At 46.0% G+C, this 22,036-nt stretch overlaps 1 protein-coding gene across 2 annotated transcripts; it reads right to left on the bottom strand.

The window, feature by feature from the left end:
- Positions 1-26: 26 nt before the first annotated feature.
- On the bottom strand, positions 27-16,750 carry LOC309589828 (cystine/glutamate transporter-like). 2 transcript variants are annotated; one of them, XM_082310407.1, is made up of 12 exons: positions 16,060-16,750; positions 13,181-13,307; positions 12,332-12,447; positions 11,523-11,648; positions 8,993-9,092; positions 8,859-8,903; positions 8,544-8,667; positions 8,123-8,226; positions 6,225-6,321; positions 5,272-5,421; positions 2,340-2,514; positions 27-1,417 (listed from the first exon to the last, which is right to left on the bottom strand). In XM_082310407.1, exons 1-12 carry the CDS (start codon positions 16,253-16,255, stop codon positions 1,353-1,355), a joined length of 1,425 nt encoding a protein of 474 aa, XP_082166533.1. In that variant the 5' UTR covers positions 16,256-16,750; the 3' UTR covers positions 27-1,352. The 2 variants fall into 2 exon arrangements, with proteins under 2 accessions (XP_082166533.1, XP_082166534.1); XM_082310408.1 differs by lacking the exon at positions 27-1,417 and having other exon boundaries at positions 2,379-2,444.
- Between the last annotated feature and the right edge of the window lie 5,286 nt (positions 16,751-22,036).

Genomic DNA, 22,036 nt, shown 5'->3' with positions numbered 1-22,036 from the left:
ATTTATTTCCAGATCTTGATGGTGAATTTTACATGTTTTGGTAGATTACATTGGTTTTGTAAAGGCTATTTTGGTTTTACTTGAAGTACATAATTGCTTGATACAAAAGATTAAAAATGCTCCACGTTCTGCTCTTCGTCTTTCCAGTCGTCATTAGGGGAGTCTCAGCATACTACTTCCCATCTTTTAGGAAAAGATTAACAATTAAGTGATTGGAAATAGCTAGTTGCCAGTTTATCTGGACATAACGTTGCCACATTAATAATGTAAACCAAAGTAATCCAATAACGGAAACCTTTCTTATGTCAATACTTCAAATGAGCATTTATGTATCGATTCAGCAAGTCGTTCGACTGCAGATTTAAAGTTAAAGCTCTGACATGAAGTCTTTCATGTCTTCTTACTGCACCAAAAGATGCACTTATTAAGGAATCTGCCCAAGTCTCATCAGTCGTTTTGTCTAACTAAATTGTATTCCACTGGAGTTGGGCCAAAATCTGAATTTTCAACTTCACTGGTAGCACCAGGTGGGGAGGGGGGCTGGGGAGTTGGGGCAGGGATCAGGATCTATTTTGTCATATTCTTGTGGATATTTAGCTGATTTTTTTTAATGTGTTTGTACATTTTGAAATGTCATTGTAGAAAAATGCAATTAAAAGTTGAAACATTATTTCAAAGCAAAATAAACTTATTCTGCTTATACAATAATCAAAGCAAAACATTCTGAGCTTACTTTGTTAATATTTGAATTTCAAAGGGGTTTCAAATATCTTCTCATTAACCTGAATCTGCACTTTCTCGTAAATCAAGTTTTATCCCTCCACCTCCTCCTTTCCAATTCATCTACCTTATTTCTAATTTGCTCTCCCCATCCATTTCCATAATGCTTGTCCCCAGCGTGGCTACTACAATGCTTCAGTTTGAAACCCACATTTGGCTTCCATGTATTGGACTAAGTTCTGCAACATGCTCCCTTTCTCTATTTGCCAAGTTACAAAATTCAAAAATCGTATGTGTGTGTAGACACACACACACACACACGATTTTACTGAGAACTGGGCTAGGCTGCAAAATTAGGATCTTGGTTTCGAAGACACTCTGCAGGCAAAGCAAGCTCATTTCAGAGAACTAGATTGTTCTGCTAAAAAAGAAAAGGGCAGAAGGAGATGTGACACACTCATCCCAATCCCAATTGGCAAGCTTAGGAACACTTGCAGCAAGGTTTTGGCTCAGGCTCATCGTCATTTGCAGTGATTAAAAGAATAAGAGCATGACCTGCTTTTGGTAAGATCAAAGGTATTGGAAACAGAATAAGTAGATTTTATCTTCTCCTGTAAGTTCTGATAGTTTTCTCAGTAGGTCTTGATTTCTTGTTGGACTACTTCCAGCAGTAACTGTAGTTTGTGTGTAAGATAATCTGAAAGGGGGATAAAAAGGAAGTTTAGTTCGGAGGAAATCTTGAGACGTGGCTGAAAATCAGAGCATCAGCACTGATGGCTGGAGCACTTTATGTTAGCATATCACTGTATCTGTTTCTTTTCTTGCTGTATGTTTTCTTCTGTTCGCTGGTTACTGATACCCCTCGGCCCAACATCAAATCAAAAGAAAACAAGATTCATAACTGAAATTATAAATTAAACTCAAAACTGGGCTCTTGTTTCTGAGTAAATCATTGTGCCACCAGGGCTACTCACAAAGGAAATCTGTGCTAGACATTATATGGGGCGGAGACGTATTTCATTTACACACCCACATCTGTGCCCAAAACCATTCTGGCCTCTTCACCAAACAGGTAGCCCACAGGTGGCACCATCTTCTCCTACCAGTCCTCTCCCCAACCTTTCAGCAAGTGCGCTTGTGCACAGGGTTACAGTGTCTGCCAGTCAGTCTCTCCATCCTAACTTTTGATCTTGTTGCTCAGTGTCAGCCAAATTTGACTGAGAGGCAGTGATCCCGAAGGTCTGATAAAGTTTAGTAGAAACCAGGGTTGGGTAGTGAAAGCAACCTTCTTGGTTCCTCCCCATTGGTAGACCTCAGCCCTGTCTTTTCTAAACCCAAGCACGAGGCTGGCTTAGCAGTACATTCACAAGCCAGGCAGACACAGCCCGTGCCTGGCTGCCAACCACCCGCAGCACAGCCTACCCCTTGTCTCTTCGGCTGCGGAGGCTGCGTCTTGGGAAAGCCATTGAAGGGGTGGCAGGGGTTATGATTTAGGTTTCATGAGGTCTGTTGGTCATGGAGCAATTTGCTCCATTAGAGATGAGCCCTGGGAACAAACCAACATCCCCACCCCTGAGTGTGTTAAGGTTCACAATACTGAAACTCAAACTCATACTTACAAAATGGGCTACGGCAGCGACTTGACATTTGCCTATGGATTATGAGGTAGTAGACTGGAAAACCACTTAAAACCATGGTGCATCCGATGCTAATGTTCACAGGGTCTGAGTAGAAAGACATTGCCACAGTGAAGAGGCAGATGATGGTAAAAGAGACAGGAACGACCAGGGGAACCTGGGGAAAAGAGCACAGACGATTCTCTCAGGCAAAACTGATGGCTGTAGCAAATCAGCCTCCATACGTGCCAGCACACACTGTATTCACTTCTCCATCTTAAAGAAGATGAGAAAAATCATATCTGTCCTGCACACTGTTTCTGTACAATCCGTTGTGAACAAGTAGGATGCATAGAATAAAAATAATTGACTCGTACCACCCTTGGAGCCCAGTGTGCCCTGTGAGGTGCATACCTCCTTCCTAATATAAGCCTCACCTCACTCGCAACGGCAAGCCAAGCAGGGGAAGAAGTCACCTATACCCCACTGCTCTCCAAATGTATTGCATCTGTGCATGCACACGCACACGTACCTACTTGCCACCTGTGGCAATCGCTGGTAGAAAATCTGAAGCCAAGAGTAGAAACAGTGCTTTGAAACAAACTGTTCTTTGGTTATAACATTTTGACCTGCCTCCAGCTTGCCTGAGACTTACAGTGGCCAAAACAGGATAAACCAGGCTCCCTATCTCCGTAGCACCTGCATCAAGAACATGAGTTTCAATGACACCCTGATGAAAGACCAAAGAAGCAGTCAGCACTTCAGCCTTACCCTGTTGGGTGAGCCAATTCATCTGGGTTATTTGGAGAGTAAATTGGAAGACTGCAATAAATAATAAACCTGTGAAACATTCCCTTAGTCTTTGGATCCAACCTCAGCCAAGTTACTCCTCGCCATAGCTGATAGAATGAAGGAGCTGCTGGCCTCACCTAGGATCACAATCTCTTTTCCAGTAACAGAGATCTTATTTTGGATACTGACCATGCTGAGCTGGAAGACATCAGTTGCTCTAGTGATGGCAGCCATCCAGCCACCAAACTTACGTGCTCTTGCTGTCTTTCCAGCCAGAGCATCCCCTGCCAGCCTCTCCTATGTGCACGCACTCACGCCGCACATCTGCTCGAGAGGTGTGTGAGAGGACTGCTTCCTCATCTTACCGGTGTTTTCTCACCAATTTTAACTCAAAATGCTATAGGGGAGAAGTACCAGCACAATCCCATGTATTTTATGATTTGCTCTCCACAGGCTAGTGGGAGAAGACGACCTGGCTGTGGCCACTAGAGCGCAGCACATGCCCACACCACCTGCGCGCAGCCCGTCCCTCTTGCAGATAACTGGGCTTCGAGTCTGAAGTGGTTATAAAAACTAGGGAGAAGGGAGGAAAAAAAAATCAAGCAAACTGAACAAACCCCCAGAATTTCCCTCCCTCACTTAATCTGCCTTTAGGAACCGTTAAAAAGCCTAAATCTCTGTCTAAACCAAAATGGGGTAAAATCTCAGCAGCCAAAAACATTACCCACTAGTGCTATCCACTAATAAACTTCCCCTGAGAAGTGTGGTTTAAAAGAAGACGACAAAACTTATTCAAAATCTGGTTCTGGGTGAGTACACAAGTGCAGCCAGCCAACAAACTGGGAGGCTTTGAGGTCTCTGCTAAACACGCTGTCTCCAGAAAAGACTGAGAAGACAAATCACCCCAAACTTCGCATCAGGCCTTGCGCGGCTCGGGGAGGAGCCCTGGGAGCCGCGGGAAGCATTTCTGTCCCCTGAGCTTGTTGCTGATCGTCTGCCCGGTCCCTGTGGCCTTGGAGGTCTCCTTGCCTCCCCAGGAGCTGGCTGGCAGCACCGTGCAGGCACGACCAGAGAGAGGAACAAGCTGTGCATGCCTCCAGCACCGCCCCAGCCAAACATCTTCTGCACATTATCTGGCAGTGGGAAAGGTGACCCGAGTGCAAGAAAGCTGCTCCAGCACCAACTCCAGCTTGGATGTGAGGGGACCGACTGCTCCCCATGAGCAGGATCACAGCACCCAGCACACAGCCACTGGAGTGGCCCAGCTGGAGGCTAAGGAAAGGCACAAGAGGACAAAGCAATCTCCAACTTCCCATTGAGGAGGGGGAATTGAATCCCCTTGCTTCCCTCCTTCCCTTTGCCCACTTTTAACGCCTCTCACTGCTTATGGTCACCAGCCCGAATGTGCAGGAGTTTTGCAGGTGCACACACAGGGCGGTGCCTGCGCAGTAAATCCTGCACTCACCTGCAAACTTGTCCCACCAGCAACCAGAAAAACAAGGGGTGCACCAGCAGCACTGGTTGGAAACCAGCATGGGAGAAGTCTGGACACTGCCTGTGTCAGGCAGCTCCTCAAACCCCACCTGGGCTCTTGGTACAACAGGCAGCCCACAAAGGTCACACACGGCTGGAAGCTCACAAAGCCGCTCGCCTCCCTCTGCCTGGGGCAGGAGGGCAGGACCTTCTCTACAGGGCCACACACTGCATTGGCCATTAGCTGCTGCTAGCTGACTGCTGAACAAAACACTTTGTGGTACGCATCCACATGCTGTGCACATCCTCAGTGCCTGCAGCAGCAATATTTGCACACAAGCTTCTTTACACTATACAATATTTTTATGCCAGGAGATAATTCTCCTTAAGTCAGGTTTGCTCCCGGTGTCCCTCCAGCCATGCTCTTTTCCACCAAGCCTGATGCCCTTCTGCTTCTCAGCTTGACCTGAGGCTTACCTACCACTGAAATAACATCCAGGCAAGGGTGCCTCCTTGCAGGCTCCCTACATGCCTTACCAAGCAATAGGGATCGAGAGCCCTTAGAGCCTAAAGGCAATCATGGCCATGTCACGCTCTAATTATTAGCAAATAAGAGAGAGAAGTGACAAGCCTGCGTGTTCCTGGCTGTTAGATACAGGCCATGTGTTACCTTGAACGGGCTGTGCAGCTCCGGGTGACGGTGGCGATGGACAATGAGCCCAAGGGTGGCTAATCCTATGAAGAGCCATCGGGAAAAGCTGAAGAAGTTCATTAGGTGGTAGATATCTCCGATACACACCATGGCAGTAACCAAAGGGAACTGAGCATTGTGAAGATGAAACACAGTCATTAAAGCCTTACTACGGTTCTCGGACTAGAAAGGGTAATATGGATCACCGCCTCCAGCCCCCCTGCGATCACAGGCAGCTGCTTCACAGCCCCAACATTTCAGAGGTCAGAGCGCTTTACAGAACAGTGTCACAAACTGAAGGCAAAAGGCCTAAATGCACTATTATGATGTGCTACAGAAAGGAGCAATCCTTTCAAGATCAACAGCATCTTTGATGCTTTATGTCCTAGGCAGGGCAATTAAAACACACGTGATCCAGAAGCCTGCGCTGCCCATACAAAGGTTACCTACAAAGGTACCTGCTAAGTTTTTAGCAGGTCAGCCAAGCTGCAAGAGGCACTGGCTGCACAGTTAGGATGAAGCTGGACCATTGCTGGAAAAAAAGGCAAACCAAAACTGAGAGCATCTCTGCAAATGCTCATTCCCTGCATTTCTACCACACCTGGGAATTTCAGTTTTTCAAATAGCCAAAGCCTGGCAGAGGTGTTTTCATTGAACTATATCAAGCAGCAACTGTGGCAGATGGTAGGACGCTACTTTTAAAAAAGGTGTCCAAGGCTATAAGGCAGGAACTTCAAGGTAGTGGGTTTGGATACCACTGCTGGCACAAGGGGACTCAATACTTTGCCGCCATTTCCAGTGTTCCACTTTCTTTATTTTTTGGAGGCTGACTTAGTGTCTCAACACCCTTTAAAACTCCTCAGCTTCTCCAGGCTTTGCAAGAAAGCCAAGACTGCAAGAACAAGGCATGTCACACAGCCAGATCTCCTTACCATTAACATGACAGCGGGAAGAGGTGTATGCCTTCGAATGTGGATCATGGAGAAGAGAGGAGGCCACTGTCCTTCCCTGGAAGCCACAAACAGAGTCCTAGGAAAAGACAGGGAGCCCCATGCATTAGCATCCCACATCCAGACTAGAAATGAGAAGATCAGTCTCTGGACTGACCTGAGGCCCCAAGGCACTCCTCTGCCAGCACAAGTCTGCTATTCAAGGCCACAGTTCTGCCTTTAGCTACACTTTTGGGGCATTTGGAAGAAAAACCCGATGTTGAATTCCCATAGCTCTCCCAGGACCAGTTAGTTCAACGCAGCGCAGAGCCCACCAGCAGGACCACTGGCAGCATCCCCTTGGGTGGCCTGTTAGCAAAGACCTTTGGGCAAGTCCAAAGCGACCATGAATGAGTTCCGGCTGGAAACAGAAGCATGAAAGTTTCTTGCCATCAGAGAAGGGGTTAATCTTTCCAGTAGGAAGCGGAGGGGTCACAAACTTCAATTCTTTATAAAAGAGGCTGGTGAGTTTATGAAAGGGGATTGTCAGTCTCGATGCCTATATTTTCATATAAAAATATGTGAATATATATATATTTTTAAAAAATCAAGTGCCATTTCCTCAAATAATAGAGGATTTTCAATCCTCTGGCCAGCTGTTGGAAAATATAGTTTGGCGTACTGCCGAGAGGCCAGCTACACACATGACAGCAGAAAGCTCCTTGCCTCCATCCCTCCTTTGACTCATGAAAGGGCAATTAAGGAGAAGGCATTGCAGCCAATTTTATAAATTTAATGTCCACAAACAAACCATGCCAGAGCATCAGCTGGGCTGGAGCAGGGCCCAAAGCAGCTGGGGCATGAGTGTAAAACTGGTTTTATCGCTGTCTCTGTGGTTTTGCAGGGGTGTGGCTGGCCAGCAGCCAGGGAGGCCCCATCACTGTTTATATGGCCTTTCTGCAGAGATGATGTTAATGGTGCCAGGATGGGGGAGAGAAAGGCGATAGGGACACGCAGAACCTCTGTGCTGCCCAGGGACTCCTCATCCTCAAAGAAAACCACTACCTAGAGGAGCTAACAGGGCAGATTCTCTGCACCTGTATTTAATACAGGACTTCAGGGTAGTGGATCAAATAACTCATGAGCTTTCACGCTATGAAACATCTCTTTCATATGAACTGATTTTTCCTTTTGCAATCAAAGCTGTGAAACAGAACTGGCTCCAGAGAGTTTGCTCAGCTCCTCGGGACCAGCACAACGTGCTTCTCCGTGAGCTCTGCCCTCCTCTCTAATTTCAAGGCTCCCATAAGGACATACAGTGTAGTAGCCAGTGAAGCTGGCAAAATAATTTTTCCATGGAACAAAGCTTTTCTTATTGCTACAAGACTTGTTGAGCCTCGACTATTGCTTTAGGAATAGCCTGTCCCCAGTAACATTTCACTGACCTCAAAGCAAAGTCCTCGAGGGAGGGTTTGCCTTTGGCCAGAGATCCTCGCAACAGAGGGACCCTGTGCCCTGCAGCAGAGCAGCTGGGTGAACCCAGCAAAAGAAGACCCGGTCTCACTGAGCAGCTGCCAACGTCAACAAAGCCTCTAGTTCACCAGAAACATTGACATTTCACTTTAAACTGGGGATTTAAACTGAAGGGTGGGGGGAAAAGGTAAAAAATCTTTGTTTGTGACCAGCCCTAGATACCAAAGTCTGGACCTGGCCAGAAATAGACAGGGTGGACTCTTAGCCAAGAGGGATCATCCTGTAGGTGACATCCTGGGAGTCAAAGGCCTTATTTTTCCCACAAGAGTGGCTAAAATGCCATCACGTGGGTGGGCAGTTGCACAGGTTGCTGGTGCTTCCCTCCGATTCAGTAAGCCAAAAGAGTAATAAATTCTTAGGGACGTGACCTCGAAAACGTGAAGATTCCTCCATTCATGGTTCCAAAGCAGGACAGTGCTACAAGGACAGGGACCACAGAGATCAGGCTTTTGAAGGCTCGCTGCACAAAGCTCTGGAGGAGAGAAAGCGTGACTTTAGGAACATGTGGTGATCTCTAGACAACATCAGGTTCAAAAGAAAGAAAACTTCCTCCACCGAAGGAGTAAAATATAACTCATAAATCTTGCCTTTTCTACTGTCATCTGCAGGTTATTTTTCATTACCTTTTAGGCAAGACTAGAAGAATTTACTGTTGCCCAATAATCCAGAGAAATGACAAAGCAATAAGGCATTTTATAGGAAAACCTTCTTTGAAACACTTGCCATGACCACCCCTTCAGCATAAGCTGACCACACTGAAGAAAGATAACGGTAGGGCTGACGACTCACCACAGCCACAGCAGGAGAAGCCAGAACATCTTGTGTTCCCAGGACTGTGTAATAAGAGATGTTGGTGAGCATGTACCCCACAATTACCGTGATCACAGACACGATGACAGCCAGGGGGATATTTCTGCAAGAAAGGGGAAGAGAGACACACAAAGAACAAGCTGTTATCGCTTGTTATGCACAGTATTACTACAGATTGCAGCTGGCATTGGTTAGGTGAACCCACAAACTTATTTATTTCCTCCCATACTGCATTTGGGAAAGCCACAGTACCCCAGAGGCTGGTAACCCAAGACAACTTCTTCCCAGCCTTACCGTTCAGGTCTGACCAACTCTTCACGCACAAAGCTGGTCTGAAACCTGCACAGTGGGAAGAGACAGGGAGAGAGTTTGAGCCGTGTCTCAAACACCAGCCTGCTGCCTATGAAGCGCCCTCCCATCACACCTACCAGCCTGAATATGCGAACATGCCTGCATAAAAAGCCAGGGGCAGCTTATCCAAAACAAGCGACTGTCTGTCAAAAGCGTCCTGGAAGTTTTCAGTGTGGCCTGCAGAAGAGATAGATAAACAACAGACATGGAGCAGGGAAACGCCAGAGACGAGCTTCCTTCCCGTGGGATAACGCCCCTTGTACCTCTTGCCCAGACCTGGGAAGAGTGCTTGTGACTTCCTTGGAGCCAGGTATTCAGATTTGTTTCATTGCTTTAATTTGCAGTGCTGGGCTGACACGTTTACTTCACCAACAGTGACAGAACAAATCTGTCCCCCGTCCAGCTACAGGAGACGTTTCAGGAAGGGCAACAGCAGCAGCTGGTTCTGTTTCAGACAGAACTTGCTGTGGGAATGGGAGATTGTGGAGACGAGAGGACACAAGATGTCCTGTTCTTTCTTTAGGCCTAAAATTAATTCGCCGGGTTGACGCCCCTCTTCCCGCCCCAGCCCCCTGAGCAGCTGAACGCACACTCCTCTTTGATGTGGTGCAGCCAGCGAGGCGGCTAATTCGGCTCTTGCTGTGCTCCCTCCTGATCCCGCTGCGGGAGCACTGACCCCAGCCCCACGCTGGCTGGAGCATGGGAACCGGGGCGGAGGAGGCAGCGGGAACCGCCAGCCTGGCCCCCAGCTCTGGGCATGCTCCCTGCCCGCCGCCCTTGCCAGCCACCGTGGCTTGCCCGCAGGAGGAGGAACTGAGGACACAGAGGGCAAAGCAAATAAAATTAAAAAGTAGAGGTGGCTCAGATAGAGATCCCATTTTACCAGCTCCCCCAATTTTCCTAAAAGTTCTCTGCTTGAAATAACAACAACAACATCATCAGTGTCAGGATTTTAGATACGAACCACATTTTATCAAACTCCAAAAAAACCTAGGGGAGGGAGAAGCACCTAATGGCCTCTCGTTCAAAGGAAAACGAATAAAAAACACAGTCAAAAGGAGCTGTATGTTCAACATTTTCAAATCCAGATGGCCCAAGGTTTGGTTCCACATCTATATTCAGTTCTCCATATCAAAGTCTCTTTAAAAGTAAAAGATGCCGAGCTCGCCTAGTTGGGCTTCACCAGGAAAGGGATGAAATGGCACAGATCCCGTGGAGAAAGTCAGGCCACTTCTACAGAGGCGATTCTGCAAGGAACTCTGGGATGAGATTTGGGCATTTGGGTTTGAAACACTGGCCCAGCAAGTCTCTAAAACAAACCTAGGCCAAAAGGAAGGTAATGGCGGAGGAAGGGACAAGAGTGTAACCAAAAAAAGTAGAATAAGGCAGGGGAATCAGGCAAACTGATTTAAAAGCACAAAACCGATTTTTAAACACAAAAAAACAAGTCAAAGAGAAAATAGATTTGAAGAAAACCAAACCAAAATATCGGAGTCGGCCTATTGGGTAGTCTTTTTATGTTCTAAAATGACTGCTGATAAGTGATGGTGCATAAAAAGGATTTATTGTCTGCAATACATTAATGAGTGATTTACAGTCCCCCATGAGTCACATTAAATACAACCTGTCATATTGGGGTCTCTTGGTGAATTCTCCCTCCAGATGTCACCGGCACTTATCCTCCTCGCTGAGGAGGTGTGCCAAGGTTCCAGATTGTCATTTGAAGGCATTCCTAACAATAATGGCTCAGGATTTCTGGCTGCAGGGCAGTCCTTCAGTTCAGAAGCGCTGCCAGCCCGAGGGGATCTTTGCATGTTCAAAGGAGCCAGCTCCAGACATCAGAAAGAAACATGAACGTGGAGCCTACTGCCTGTGTTATTTTCTCCGCAGAGGAAGGTAATAGCATGAAGAGGGAGCAGGCTTCATCCCTTGAGTGGGAATGCCTTGGGCTTTTCTATAAACTGAGGCTTGGATTAAAGCCAATGCTCTTGCATCATTCCCAGAAGATACTACTGGTAGGTTTTTTTCCCCCACTCTGGATGTGAGTGTGCAATCCCGCACGAGTCCATTGTAAATTTACTAAGTTACTGCCCATCTCAATTAGGAGGTAAAAAGCATTAGCTTAAGCCACAGAAAGGTTAGAGATGCAATTACCAGGGCTCAGCTGAGGGCTGGTAACTCATTACACAGCTGTGACTGGCTCAGGTCACCATGGGATGCTGTCACACATCCCTGATGTCCATCAAATCTGTGCTGCTTTGGAAGGATTTCAAGCCACGCTGAAAACAGGCAAGTCTGACACCAAAGAAAGACCATCTGCAGAGGAAGGTGGCTGTATGACCCTGGATAGGCTCACACAGCCTCAGGCACCGAGCCTCGCTCCATTTTGGAGAAAGCGCAGCTGAGCCAGTTGCATCAGCCAGCGCAATGATGCAGCTTAGTGTCAACTACCCTGGTCTCAGCTCCCAGCTAATTCACATCCAGCACATAGGCAGAGAAAGCTCCTGACAGCTAAAGGAGCACCACACTTGTCACTAGGGACCAACAAAGGCCGTGACAGGCGGGCATGCTGAGCACCCTCCCTCAGCCATGCAGCAGCACACCTACCCTGAGCCAGCAGCATCATCCCTGGCACGATGATGAGTGCAAGAGCCAGGAGTTTGACGATGGAGAGAGCCGTCTGCAGCCGGGCACTCCAGGTGACGCTCCAGGAATTGAGGGTGAGGACCATGTCTGGAGAGGAGACCACACTACTGCAGCTGTAGCCCATGCTTGATGCATGCAGGAAAAAAATATAGCAGCGCTCCCTGCTCGAGGGATGCCTGGGAGAAGGCTGCATCTTTACAGAGAGGATGCTCGAGGTGAGAGATGTCAGAAAACATTACAGGTGTGGCCCAGTGTACAGTGTTGGAAGGGGGAGCTGAGTTATGCTCCTAAGAGGGACCAGGAGCCTGGTTCCTGTTGGGTGATCCACGCCTGCCTGGGGGCAAGGCGTGAGTTTGCAGGCATGTCTCAGCAGCCTCCTTCACAGCGCTCCCTGTGCCAGCACACACCAGCCCGGATCAGGCAGGACAGCTTCACAGGCTGGGTGCACCAGGCGAGGAGTCCAAAACCTTGAGCCTTACACCCTTAACCCAGGTGGCATTTGTACAATTATACATGAAGAGTTTCTACTGCCGTACTTGGCACAATCCCCCCCACTAGGGCTCCAGCTGGTCAACAGGGAGGCCCATTCCCCTTCTTGGAGAATATAGTGGCCCCAAACCAGCACCTTGGATCAGGAAGTTTTAGGTGGCCAAGGAGGTCAGACGGGGCCTTGATCTCACAGTTATCCCAGGAGACAACACCCCGTAAGTGCCCCTGATCCGGGGCAGAGAGGCTCCGAGATCGGCAGTCCTGTAAAAGTTAGTACTTACAGTACCCCAGGAGAGACACGAGCTTCACAGCAGGGACAGGGGCTGCACAGGGGGCAAAAAATGGCTCCAGCATGTAGCGTCCAAATGCCAAAGAAACCACAGCACTGTTGGCAGGCCTGGGGGGGGAACCAAGAACAAACTGTGGTCTGCGGACAGATGAAAAATGGCATGATGTAAAACTGCACAAAACTCGGGAGGGGGGGAAGTTGCCCCACCCAGCTTAATCCTGCTCTCCCATGCAGACAGTGAATTCCCATAGAGTCTTTTTCATAGGTTTTTCTCAAATAAATGGGTTAAAAATCACATGCTGCAAAAAGATTAATTCCCAACTGGAAAGCAAAAGTTGAGATTAATCATACCGAGCAATGCAGTGTGGTTCATATGTCCTGCTTCATCTCAGTTTACATGAAGGACACAGGTTATTGAGAGGTGAGGACTTTCTTTTTAAAGTTAAGAAAGAAGTCATTTACAATCTTCTAAAATATTATTTAACTAAGGGCTAAGCCAGAAAGTTGTCTCCACAGGAGAATCCGAAAAAGTTTCACTGTGAAAAGAGAAGATCTGAAATAAATCTGGCATCTGTCGTAGGTGTCTGAAAAATACCATGGCTCTGGGAGGATACCAGCTGCCAGGGTTGAAGAGAGAGATTCTTCAAGTACAGATCATATTGAACATGTGTAACTATTTACTCGTTATGCCTTCTTCCCTTTATCACTGAAAATCTTTAAAAGTTGTTCAGATTGTTTCTACTCTTTCCTTCACAAACTGCCCAGACTGTTACCTGGCACCGCAATTTTTGGTTTTTTAAATTGTCACAGCATCCAGCAAAAGGCAAACAAAATCTCTTACCTGATAGCAAAAAACTCTGCCCACAGAAACAAGAAACTTGGCAGAGGCCCTAATGTCTCCAAAATGTAGATATAATGTCCTCCAGACTTGGTGATTCTTGTTCCAAGCTCTGCATAACACAAGGCACCTGGGAAAGTTCAGGTAGAAATGCACTAAGTAAATCATCCCATGGATTTTCTCTTTTCTGTGTGACTTTTCAGGGATTGAATGAATCTGTTTAAAATAAGTAGTGAATTAGAGGAAGAAAAGGGGAGTTAGCAGAACCACTCTTCCCTATTTTTGTGTGCTACAGTGTTTTGAAGTAAATTTTGAAGTAATTGACTTTTTCTGTCAGAAAGAAAGAAAGTACCTATTTTCTGGTTAATGATACAACTTTTCCATGGAAGTTATGTGGAAAGGTGTGCGATAGAAACGTTGCACTGAGCTACAAGAGGTTTCCTTTGAAAAACGTCCTAGAGGTTTGGGTTCTCACTTCTCACAGTTGGACTGGTGAAATGGTGCTTACAAGGCAGTTACAGCAGCTCAGCCGACAGGCTGTAGCTGAACTGGTCATTTCAATCATGTTTTTGGTCACAGACCATGTTCCTATGTCCTTGTCTTGCATCTTCACGTAAATCCCTTCCTTCGTTCGAAGACACCGGACAGAGGACCTGGAAGGGCATCCCCTCTGGGAGGGAAGACCTGCCACCGGAGGAGAACACGGCCCCGATGGTGCAGAGCAAGGGAAGCGCCCACACGAGAGGCTCAGTCTGTCTCTTCCCAGGTGTTCATGTACGAGCAGACCTGGGGACTGCCTGCTTCTGGCTTGGCAAGTGCCTCTGCGCCTCCCTGCCCCTGTGCCGGGGCACAATGAGAAACCCTGGGAGAGGCGCGCCAGGGAAGACAGCTTAAAACTTTCAGGCAAATGGATAGAAATCTTTATGCCTCTGCCTGTGCCAAAAAAAATCCCATCTGTGTTTTCTCTACAGAGCAATTCATCATGCCATTTGAACGTGTCTAAGTACGAATCTTAAGCCCTGCCTACACTGGATTCACTTGCTAGGTTAAACATCCTTTGCTCACCAACAGAAATCATAAAACACTTCTTTGAGCAAAACTCTTCTTGCAATGGGGCTGAGCGCTGTTGGGATGTGACCCTGTGGGGTAAGAACATCTCTAGCGTGTGCTATCTATTTCTTTGCCCGGCTCAGGAGGCTGTGGAGGGAGACCACAGCGGAACCCAGTGGTGATATGGCCATGCCTTCAAGTCCCCTGGCAATACTGCCATATTCAGGTCATGCTGATGGTGAGGACTTCAATTTTTCCTGCCTCTCTGTTGGCAGAATCCCTGTTCAAAGTGTCGAATATAGGCAGACACCTCGTCTCACTTATTCCAGTGGGTCTCTTTACATGCTTCAAGTGTGCGTTTAAGTGCTTTGCTGAACTCATGCTATGGGACTCGTATAAATGCCATACTTGAAAGGAAAAAAGCATAAAAGAAAGCAGGCCTTTTTAAGGTACTGCAAAAAAGTGTCAGAGAAATTATCAGCAGAGGTCATCAAGCTAATAAAAGGGAAGAACAAACCAACAAATTTGGCTACAAAATACAATAACTTGATAAAGTGACTCCCGAGGCCCTTCTAGCAGAGCCTATCAAAGGATGCAACACAGAGAGAAACCTTTCCAAATGCAGAACTGTGATCAGTATGTGATCAGCCCACACATATCATTTATTGCATTATTATTTAAAAGAAACACTGTGCTCTCATTATATTTTAAGATTTTCTTTAAGCAAAAGTATGTCATTCACCAAACAACCACACATATGCTGCAACGTCAAATATTGGCATGCATACGCTAAGAGCAAGCACCACACTTGTTGCCATATTAACAATTGAATGTCTCAATTTCTAAACTTGTGTGTACATGTCTCAGTGCCAAAGTATTTTTTTTCCACATGCAGTATTTCTCCTTTCTTGGTTTTTTTTCTAAGTTATGACAGAAGAAGCAACTTTAAAGTCACCCACTGAAATAAACATGAGATTTCTCCCCAGAGCTGAGAGACCTTGCAGTTCTCCTAACAGCACCTTTACAGCATTTCTGAGATTGTGATTTCATACTGTTAATGCAGGAAACTAAAAGCCATACGTCTTATCCGTTATAACTTTAAGAGCTACATTATTTCAGAAGAACTAGAATCAAACTGTCATCAAAAAGACAACCCTTTGTGAGAAAAAACTGGTATTAAGTGCCAGAAACCAAGTCAAGGGTAACGCACAGAAAGCAGGGCTGAACTGATTTGCTCCATCTGCTGCTCCAAGGCAGCATCAGATGTATCCAAACCATTTCTGACAGACACCCAGACACCCACCCCTGGCTGGTGGATATTCTGCAGCTCCCCAGGCAATCTGCTCTAGTGCTTCTCTATCCTCACCGACAGAAAGGGGATCCCTTATGGCATATTAAGACTGTCACTTCTTGCCCCTTTCACAGTGTCTATGAAAAGCTCTGCACAGCCCTCAGACTCACAAGTGCCTTTTAGATGCCTACATCTCCCTTCCACCTTATGGAATGAGTCCACCCATTTTCTCCCAGCTTTCCTGGCAGAGACCCTGCTATCTCCATCTGCAGTCATCGTCAATCCTCTGCCCCGGACTTGCACATGATTTCATATTCACAGACCATAAGTGCTGGGATTTTCTCAATCACCCTGGGGGAATAATTTGAACTACCGACACCTGGTGCCCGCCCCCCCCCAGCTTGTTAAACCTTTGTTTCTGTTGCAGTAGGAACAAGGAATTTTTCATTTATTCTTCTCCCAACTTTCTACATGTAAAAATGTGCTGGCTCCCTTCACCTCCCAATTGCTTAAGCAAAGGCTGACAAAGCTCACCACTCACCAAACATTGAGAGAAGCCCACAGGCAAACCAGACAACCAGGGAGAAACCCACGCTGCCAGAGTTTTTCAGTACTCCTTTTGGGGAGATAAAGATGCCACTGCCAACCATGCTGCCGATGAGGAGTGAGAAAGCCCGCAGCAAAGTTATCTTTTTCCTCAGAAAGACAGCCTCCTCTTCTTTCTTGTCTTTCCCCATGGCTTTCTTCTAATCCCAGGGGAAGGTCATGCATTCAGGAGCTTCGGTCTCCCAAGTGTCTTCAAGGCTCACCTGTAAGACGAGGAAAGTGTTAGGGATTCAGAGGTCTTCTTTTCTGGACAAGATTTTTTGCAGAAACCTGTCAAGATCCCTTGAATCTGTTCTCCTCAGGTGCTGGATGCACCAGCCAAACCACAGGTGCATATAACAGACTCAGTATCATCTCTCACATCGGTACAGCTCCTGAGAGGGACTGTGTTTTCTGTCTTCTGCCAAGGAGCACAGAGCATTGCAAGTTGCGTGCCGCACTTCAGGATATGATTTCCAAATTCAACTTTGATGCCCAGATTGAAACTGGCCAAGTTAGGGTTAATTTAATGGGACCTAATTTGGGGGAACAATGATATCAGCATGCTGGCAGAAAGCAGATTTCAAGTTGCAAACCTAATAATCAAGACCTTGAGGATCTCTGAAGTTAATTTTTTTTTTTTCTTTTTTTTTGAGGAGCAAATAGCTCTGTTAGTGGGGGTACACAGATGATTTAAGCTTTTTTAACTTCCTATCCAGCCTTGCTGAATGAACAAACCCTGATTTTCTCACTAGGGCTTCATTTTATCAGTGTTTCTTAATGAACTGTCAAGCCTTTTTGCTATCAGAGTATTGAAGAGTCAGGAATAAGTACTGTTTACAATTGTAGGACAGAGCATAGTCATTAATATCAGACATGTCATTTCTTCTATTAATATACAAACTTTCTTGGTAATAACAGCAGGAGTGAAGTTTTTTCCTAGAAAAGAGGGAACTTCAGAGACTCCAGGGATCACATGAGTTGGTTTAGATCCAGTTCTCTCGTGCCGCAGTAACGTCCTACTTCACTGTCTTGTCTCTCCAGTCTCTCTCTCAGTCCTAGGCTGGCGCCTTCACCACAAAACTCACCTTCTGCTTAGGTAGGTAAGACGAATTCACATCAGTTACTGCAGTCTAATTTGCTGTAGCAAACCTGTTTGTAGTTTTCCTAACAGCAAGACAGACATTTTACACTGCTAATTAACCCCGATAGCACAGCCAAGATGGGTTTGGAGTAGATAATTTGGCTCCTGTCCCCCATCCCGTCACACATCCCCTCCAATGCTCACATGCTTGGCTTCAGTGGTTTTTTCATTATTCTAATGCAGTAAATTGCAGGCACAGTGAATATTTGCCCCAGCCCCATGGCTGTATACTATTGCAAAGTTACACTGTACATGAGACCATATTTTATGGATTTCTTAAATTATTTAATAATTGCAGTGGTGTGTCCACGAGCAGGCAGTGGTCACCTATAGAAGCAGATCTAAGCAGCCAGAAATTATTTTCTTGACAGTCTGTATTTGCCATCCACAGATATAAATGTCCCCATAACTTTGAGGCGACAATTCTTGTTACCACTCACCCACGGTCCCTCTTTGTATGCCCTGTATAAACTCAGTATAACTAAGGGCTTCTCTCCCCTGTCCCTGGCTATTTTCCCACCTGGAAACCGGCAGGAAGAAGCAGGGGTTATCACTTTCTCCGCACACATATGAATAGCACATGCAGAAAGCCCCCTCTCCTGCCAGCAGCGTTAGCTGGTTTCTCTGAGATCACGCCAAGCCTACACAAGCATCTTCTCAATCAAACCAGCCAAGTTTAGTTATTAAACCTCTAATGAGTCCCGGAGGACTCCTTAAGACTCAGATGGGTCACATCAGCCTCATCTGGTCTCGCAGAGCTGCTCCTCAGAGTCCCAAAACCTCACAGGGCTGCTGGAGACGGCGGCTCCAGAGGGGCATGGAAAGACCACCGGGAGCTTCCCGAGCCATCAGCTGCAGTTCCCTCAGACACTAATTAATTAGCTCACGTGAAATACCGATATCATCTGGTATTTGTCAGCCGAAAGGAGAACCGCAGAGCATTCATTTGCAATGGTGAAGCATGGAGGGCTCACCAAATTGAAACCGAACTGAAGAGCGATGTTGTGCACAGCTATGTCTAAAATGCCGTTGTGAGATAATTAAAAGGGCACTTATCTGTTTGGCTGGGTTTTAAACAAAGCAGGGGCATTTACAATCCATCAGACTCCCATTTCTTGCTGGGATCCCGAAGCAGCAAAAGACGGCGTCTCTTTGCGGGCTCTGAAATTACACAAAGAGGGGGGGAGGAACAAAAAAAAGGAGAGATCAAATCAAATTTACAGACCAGGTTAATGATCCAAAGTAAATACCAAACTCCATACTTTTGTCCACATGCTTTTTTTTTTTTTTTTTTAATACTACTGACATGCAAAAGTTTTTGGAAATAAAACAGTCCAGTAAATTTCAGAAACGTGAAATCTGTCAAGATTTGTTCCAGAAGATGTTGAAGGAGGGGGGGGGGAAGAAAGGGGGGTAGGGGGGAGAAAGAGTAACAGAAAGCTATTGAATAGCACTTCAAAGAGACACCTAGCAGAGCCCACCACCTGGAGAGACCGTTCCTGCCTGCTCTGCTTTCCAGCTACATTCCAGCACCAGGCACATTAAAATGCAGAGATGTTAATCCTTGTGGCAATGCTTAAGAATATTCACAATGTGCTTAGCACAAAGGAAACATACAAAGCTGCTTTTTGTTTACCCTTTTGACTTAAAGGACAGGCTGAAATCCTTCTCCTTCCAAAATGCGGTACCTTTGCATGAGATCATCAGCCAGCAGGACTGGAGAAAAACAAAACCATTTCACAACTTTTCACACCTGCTGGATCTTTACTCCCTTGTTCTTCATCTTTACTGATTTTTTTTTTTTTTTTTTTTTTTTTATTTTAGCTGTTAGTCTTACCTCACAGGCACTGCAGCATAGATGGAGATGAAGGAGAGAAGCCTAAAGGGAAAATCATATTTGTTATTCGTAGTGGTGTCTAGAGGCCCCAGCTGAGAGCAGGACCCATCGTGATCAGCACACAGGCAGAGTAGATGTTACTCTGCTGAAAAGCTAGCGATATAAACAAGCAAGTTAGAAAAAGTAGGGGAGGGAGAAAGCATCATTCTCAGCTGGGGAGCTGAGACCTAAAGCAACGAGCGACCTTCCTCCTCCTATCACGCAGGACGCGGGTGGCATCCCTGGGAAACAAATCGTACCTCCAGAGTCCCAGGTCAATGACTTACACCGCCCCCCCCCCCCCCAAAAAAAAAAAACCAAAACACAAACCAAAAAAACAGCTACTAGGGAATACTCCTAACTATTTACAGCTGTATTTTCTTTGCATGGGCCTCAATCAATACCACACAGCCAAGAACAGGTTAACCCCTTCCTTTTCGTACTGCAAAAGACGCAGGCATCAAACTGTTCTCCGCAGTCCTGCTGGGTTTTTTTTTTTTTTGGTGCCAAAAATGTCACTCCAATTCAATGTCCACCACAAGGCACAGGATCTAACTAAATAAAATCAGCAGTGAATTGAAGCTTTTTTATTCATGCATGAAAGTAGCATAAATAAGCTTTAATGAGACTGGTGGTGGTCTGTTCTGGGAACTCGATCAGAAAATCTATTTAGGAGACCTGGGAGGTGTTTGTTTATAGACCAAAATGAACACAAGAAACAGGCTGAAAAGACAAGACATGCAGTTCAACTTCTTTTCAGCTTTCTACAGCTGGTTTACCACCCTGGATAAGAAACCTAAATGGACAGTAGTTAATAAATCAGACTCAGGCTTGCAGCCCAAGATGTAGTAATAAATCCAGGGTGATTGCCTCAGGTGTAAACATAAGAATAATTTCCACCAGCTCCTCTTTCTACAGAGTTTCACCAGTTTAGTCTCATGAGTTGTCTATCAAAAGACTGCCGTTTTCTAACACTTCTTCCTTAATGAAATTTTTTTTTTTTTAAGCAAGCCTTGACAGCAAAATGGTTCTTGGCTCAGGTCACACTTACCACTTTTATTATCTCATTTAGGCACTTCCAGTTGTCCTTTGGACAAGAGTGACATTTTCTGGAAAAGAGACTGATGATGTGGTGAGTCTGGACCTCTTGATGATGACCTTTTAATTGAGAACCTAAAAGTGTTGAATCCACACTTTGGTTTTTTGGCTAGAAATTGGACTAAACTGAGTCTGGTTTTCAAGCAGCAAAATCCCTGTTGCTTTTAGAGTTCCTTCCTACCAGGATTTATATCCTACACCAAGTTTAAAATTCTTCATTATGACCAGTCTGCCAAAGCAGCATTAAAAGTGGCGGTATTTTAATAATAGTAGCGCTGATTCATTTTCACAAGATGTACAGATCATATGATGTCATCTCACTTTTCTAAACATCCGAGTATAACTCCCCATCCAACTGCCACAAGAAACTCACACTTCTGTGCATCCAGAACTGATTTTCCACGAATGTTGTGCAGGAACATTGGCTTTTTCATGAGCATTTCTACCTTTTATATTGCCAGTGACACACAAAACGCAAATATGGGAGAAACGCACACCTGAATAAAATAAACTCAGCTCTTCTTCTACAGCACCAGCTACTAAAGATTATCAGAAAGGTGCACCAGCATCCCTGTGAAACAAACTAACACGATTCCCCTTTCTTACAAGCAGGAGAAGGGAACACCCCAGGCACTTGCCTCCCTGCCCATCGTACCCAAAGGAGTGGCACCCAGAGGACCAGGCACTGGGGCACATAAATCCTAGGAAAAAAAGCCACTTAACAAGGAGACTGTCTCACATAGCAGTGCTTCCCGAGGCCAACATCTTGGCTCTACAGTACCTCTTGTGGGGCGAAGTGTAGGGAACTGTCCTTAGAGCTTTGTTATTTTGTGGATGGCTCTCCAAGTAGCAAGCTGTTTTTACTCTCCAGATCAGACCTCCTCCCTGGAACAAGACAATTTGTCCTATTTGAAACTGTTTTCTTAGCTGCGTAAGACAGAACACAAACAAAAACAAATCTAAACATTTCTAGGAGAAGAGACCCAACAGAGAAGTCTAATGCTGTAGCAAAGTATGGCCAAAATTTCCCCAAATGAGAATTCTTCTTAACCATTTCAAATAATAAAAAAAAATAATCCCATAAGAAAGCAACACCCCCCCTTCCTCCCAGCAATTTGTCGCGCTGCATCAGTGCTGTGGTCTGACAGTTAGCCTGCCTTTGATGTGGAGCTGGGCAGTGCCAACACCCAACAGCCCTCGCTCTTGCAGGAGAAATTGCTCCATGAACCAGGTCTTTGTTTTACCTCTTGCCCTGGCTGAGAGCTATAAAAGACATTATTGCATCTTAGCCACTGCTTGGAGATTTATCAGAAACAACTTTAACAGCTTCAAGCCGCTCCCTGGGGAACAGGGGTCCCCATCACGGTGTAGCGGGTGCTAAACTGCCACCCATCCCTGGGGCTGTCAGTCTGTGGAGCTGCCACAGTGGGGGGCTTTATCAGGGCCAATATAGCCATCAATGTTAGGCCAACAGCACCATCACCCAGAACCACCTGGTGCATTTGCTTTTGAGCAACAAACTAATCCCAAAGCCTTCCCAGAGAACAAGACACATTTCCTGACTGGAGAGAAATGCCAAAATGGCCATGCTTATCACCAGCTTTCCTCACAAAAAGGAAGTTCTCTGCTAATGCAAGCTATTTTATCCCTGTATGGAGACAGCTCTCTCCAGGTGAAACCCTTTCTCCATGCAGAGGAAAACCTCTTCTGCTTCTGCTATTGTCAGATGTTGTCAGATGGTGGGCCCCATCTGATGGGGGTTCCTGATCTACCCCCACTTAACCATCTGGAACGGAATCCTTTCAGAGCTGACCG

Source organism: Platalea leucorodia (assembly GCF_965183815.1).
Source record: "Platalea leucorodia genome assembly, chromosome: 4".
Taxonomy (NCBI): Eukaryota; Metazoa; Chordata; class Aves; order Pelecaniformes; family Threskiornithidae; genus Platalea; species Platalea leucorodia.
Note: the sequence above shows the minus strand (reverse complement) of the source record. Positions and strands in the feature narration are given on the sequence as shown.

Coding starts and splice junctions, on each gene's coding strand:
- LOC309589828 (XM_082310407.1), bottom strand. CDS start 16,255: ATGGGGAAAGACAAGAAAGAAGAGGAGGCTGTCTTTCTGAGGAAAAAG. Junction 9,093..11,522: donor GATGATGCTGCTGGCTCAGG/GTAGGTGTGCTG, acceptor TCTCTTCTGCAG/GCCACACTGAAAACTTCCAG. Junction 5,422..6,224: donor TTCCCGCTGTCATGTTAATG/GTAAGGAGATCT, acceptor CACAATGCTCAG/TTCCCTTTGGTTACTGCCAT.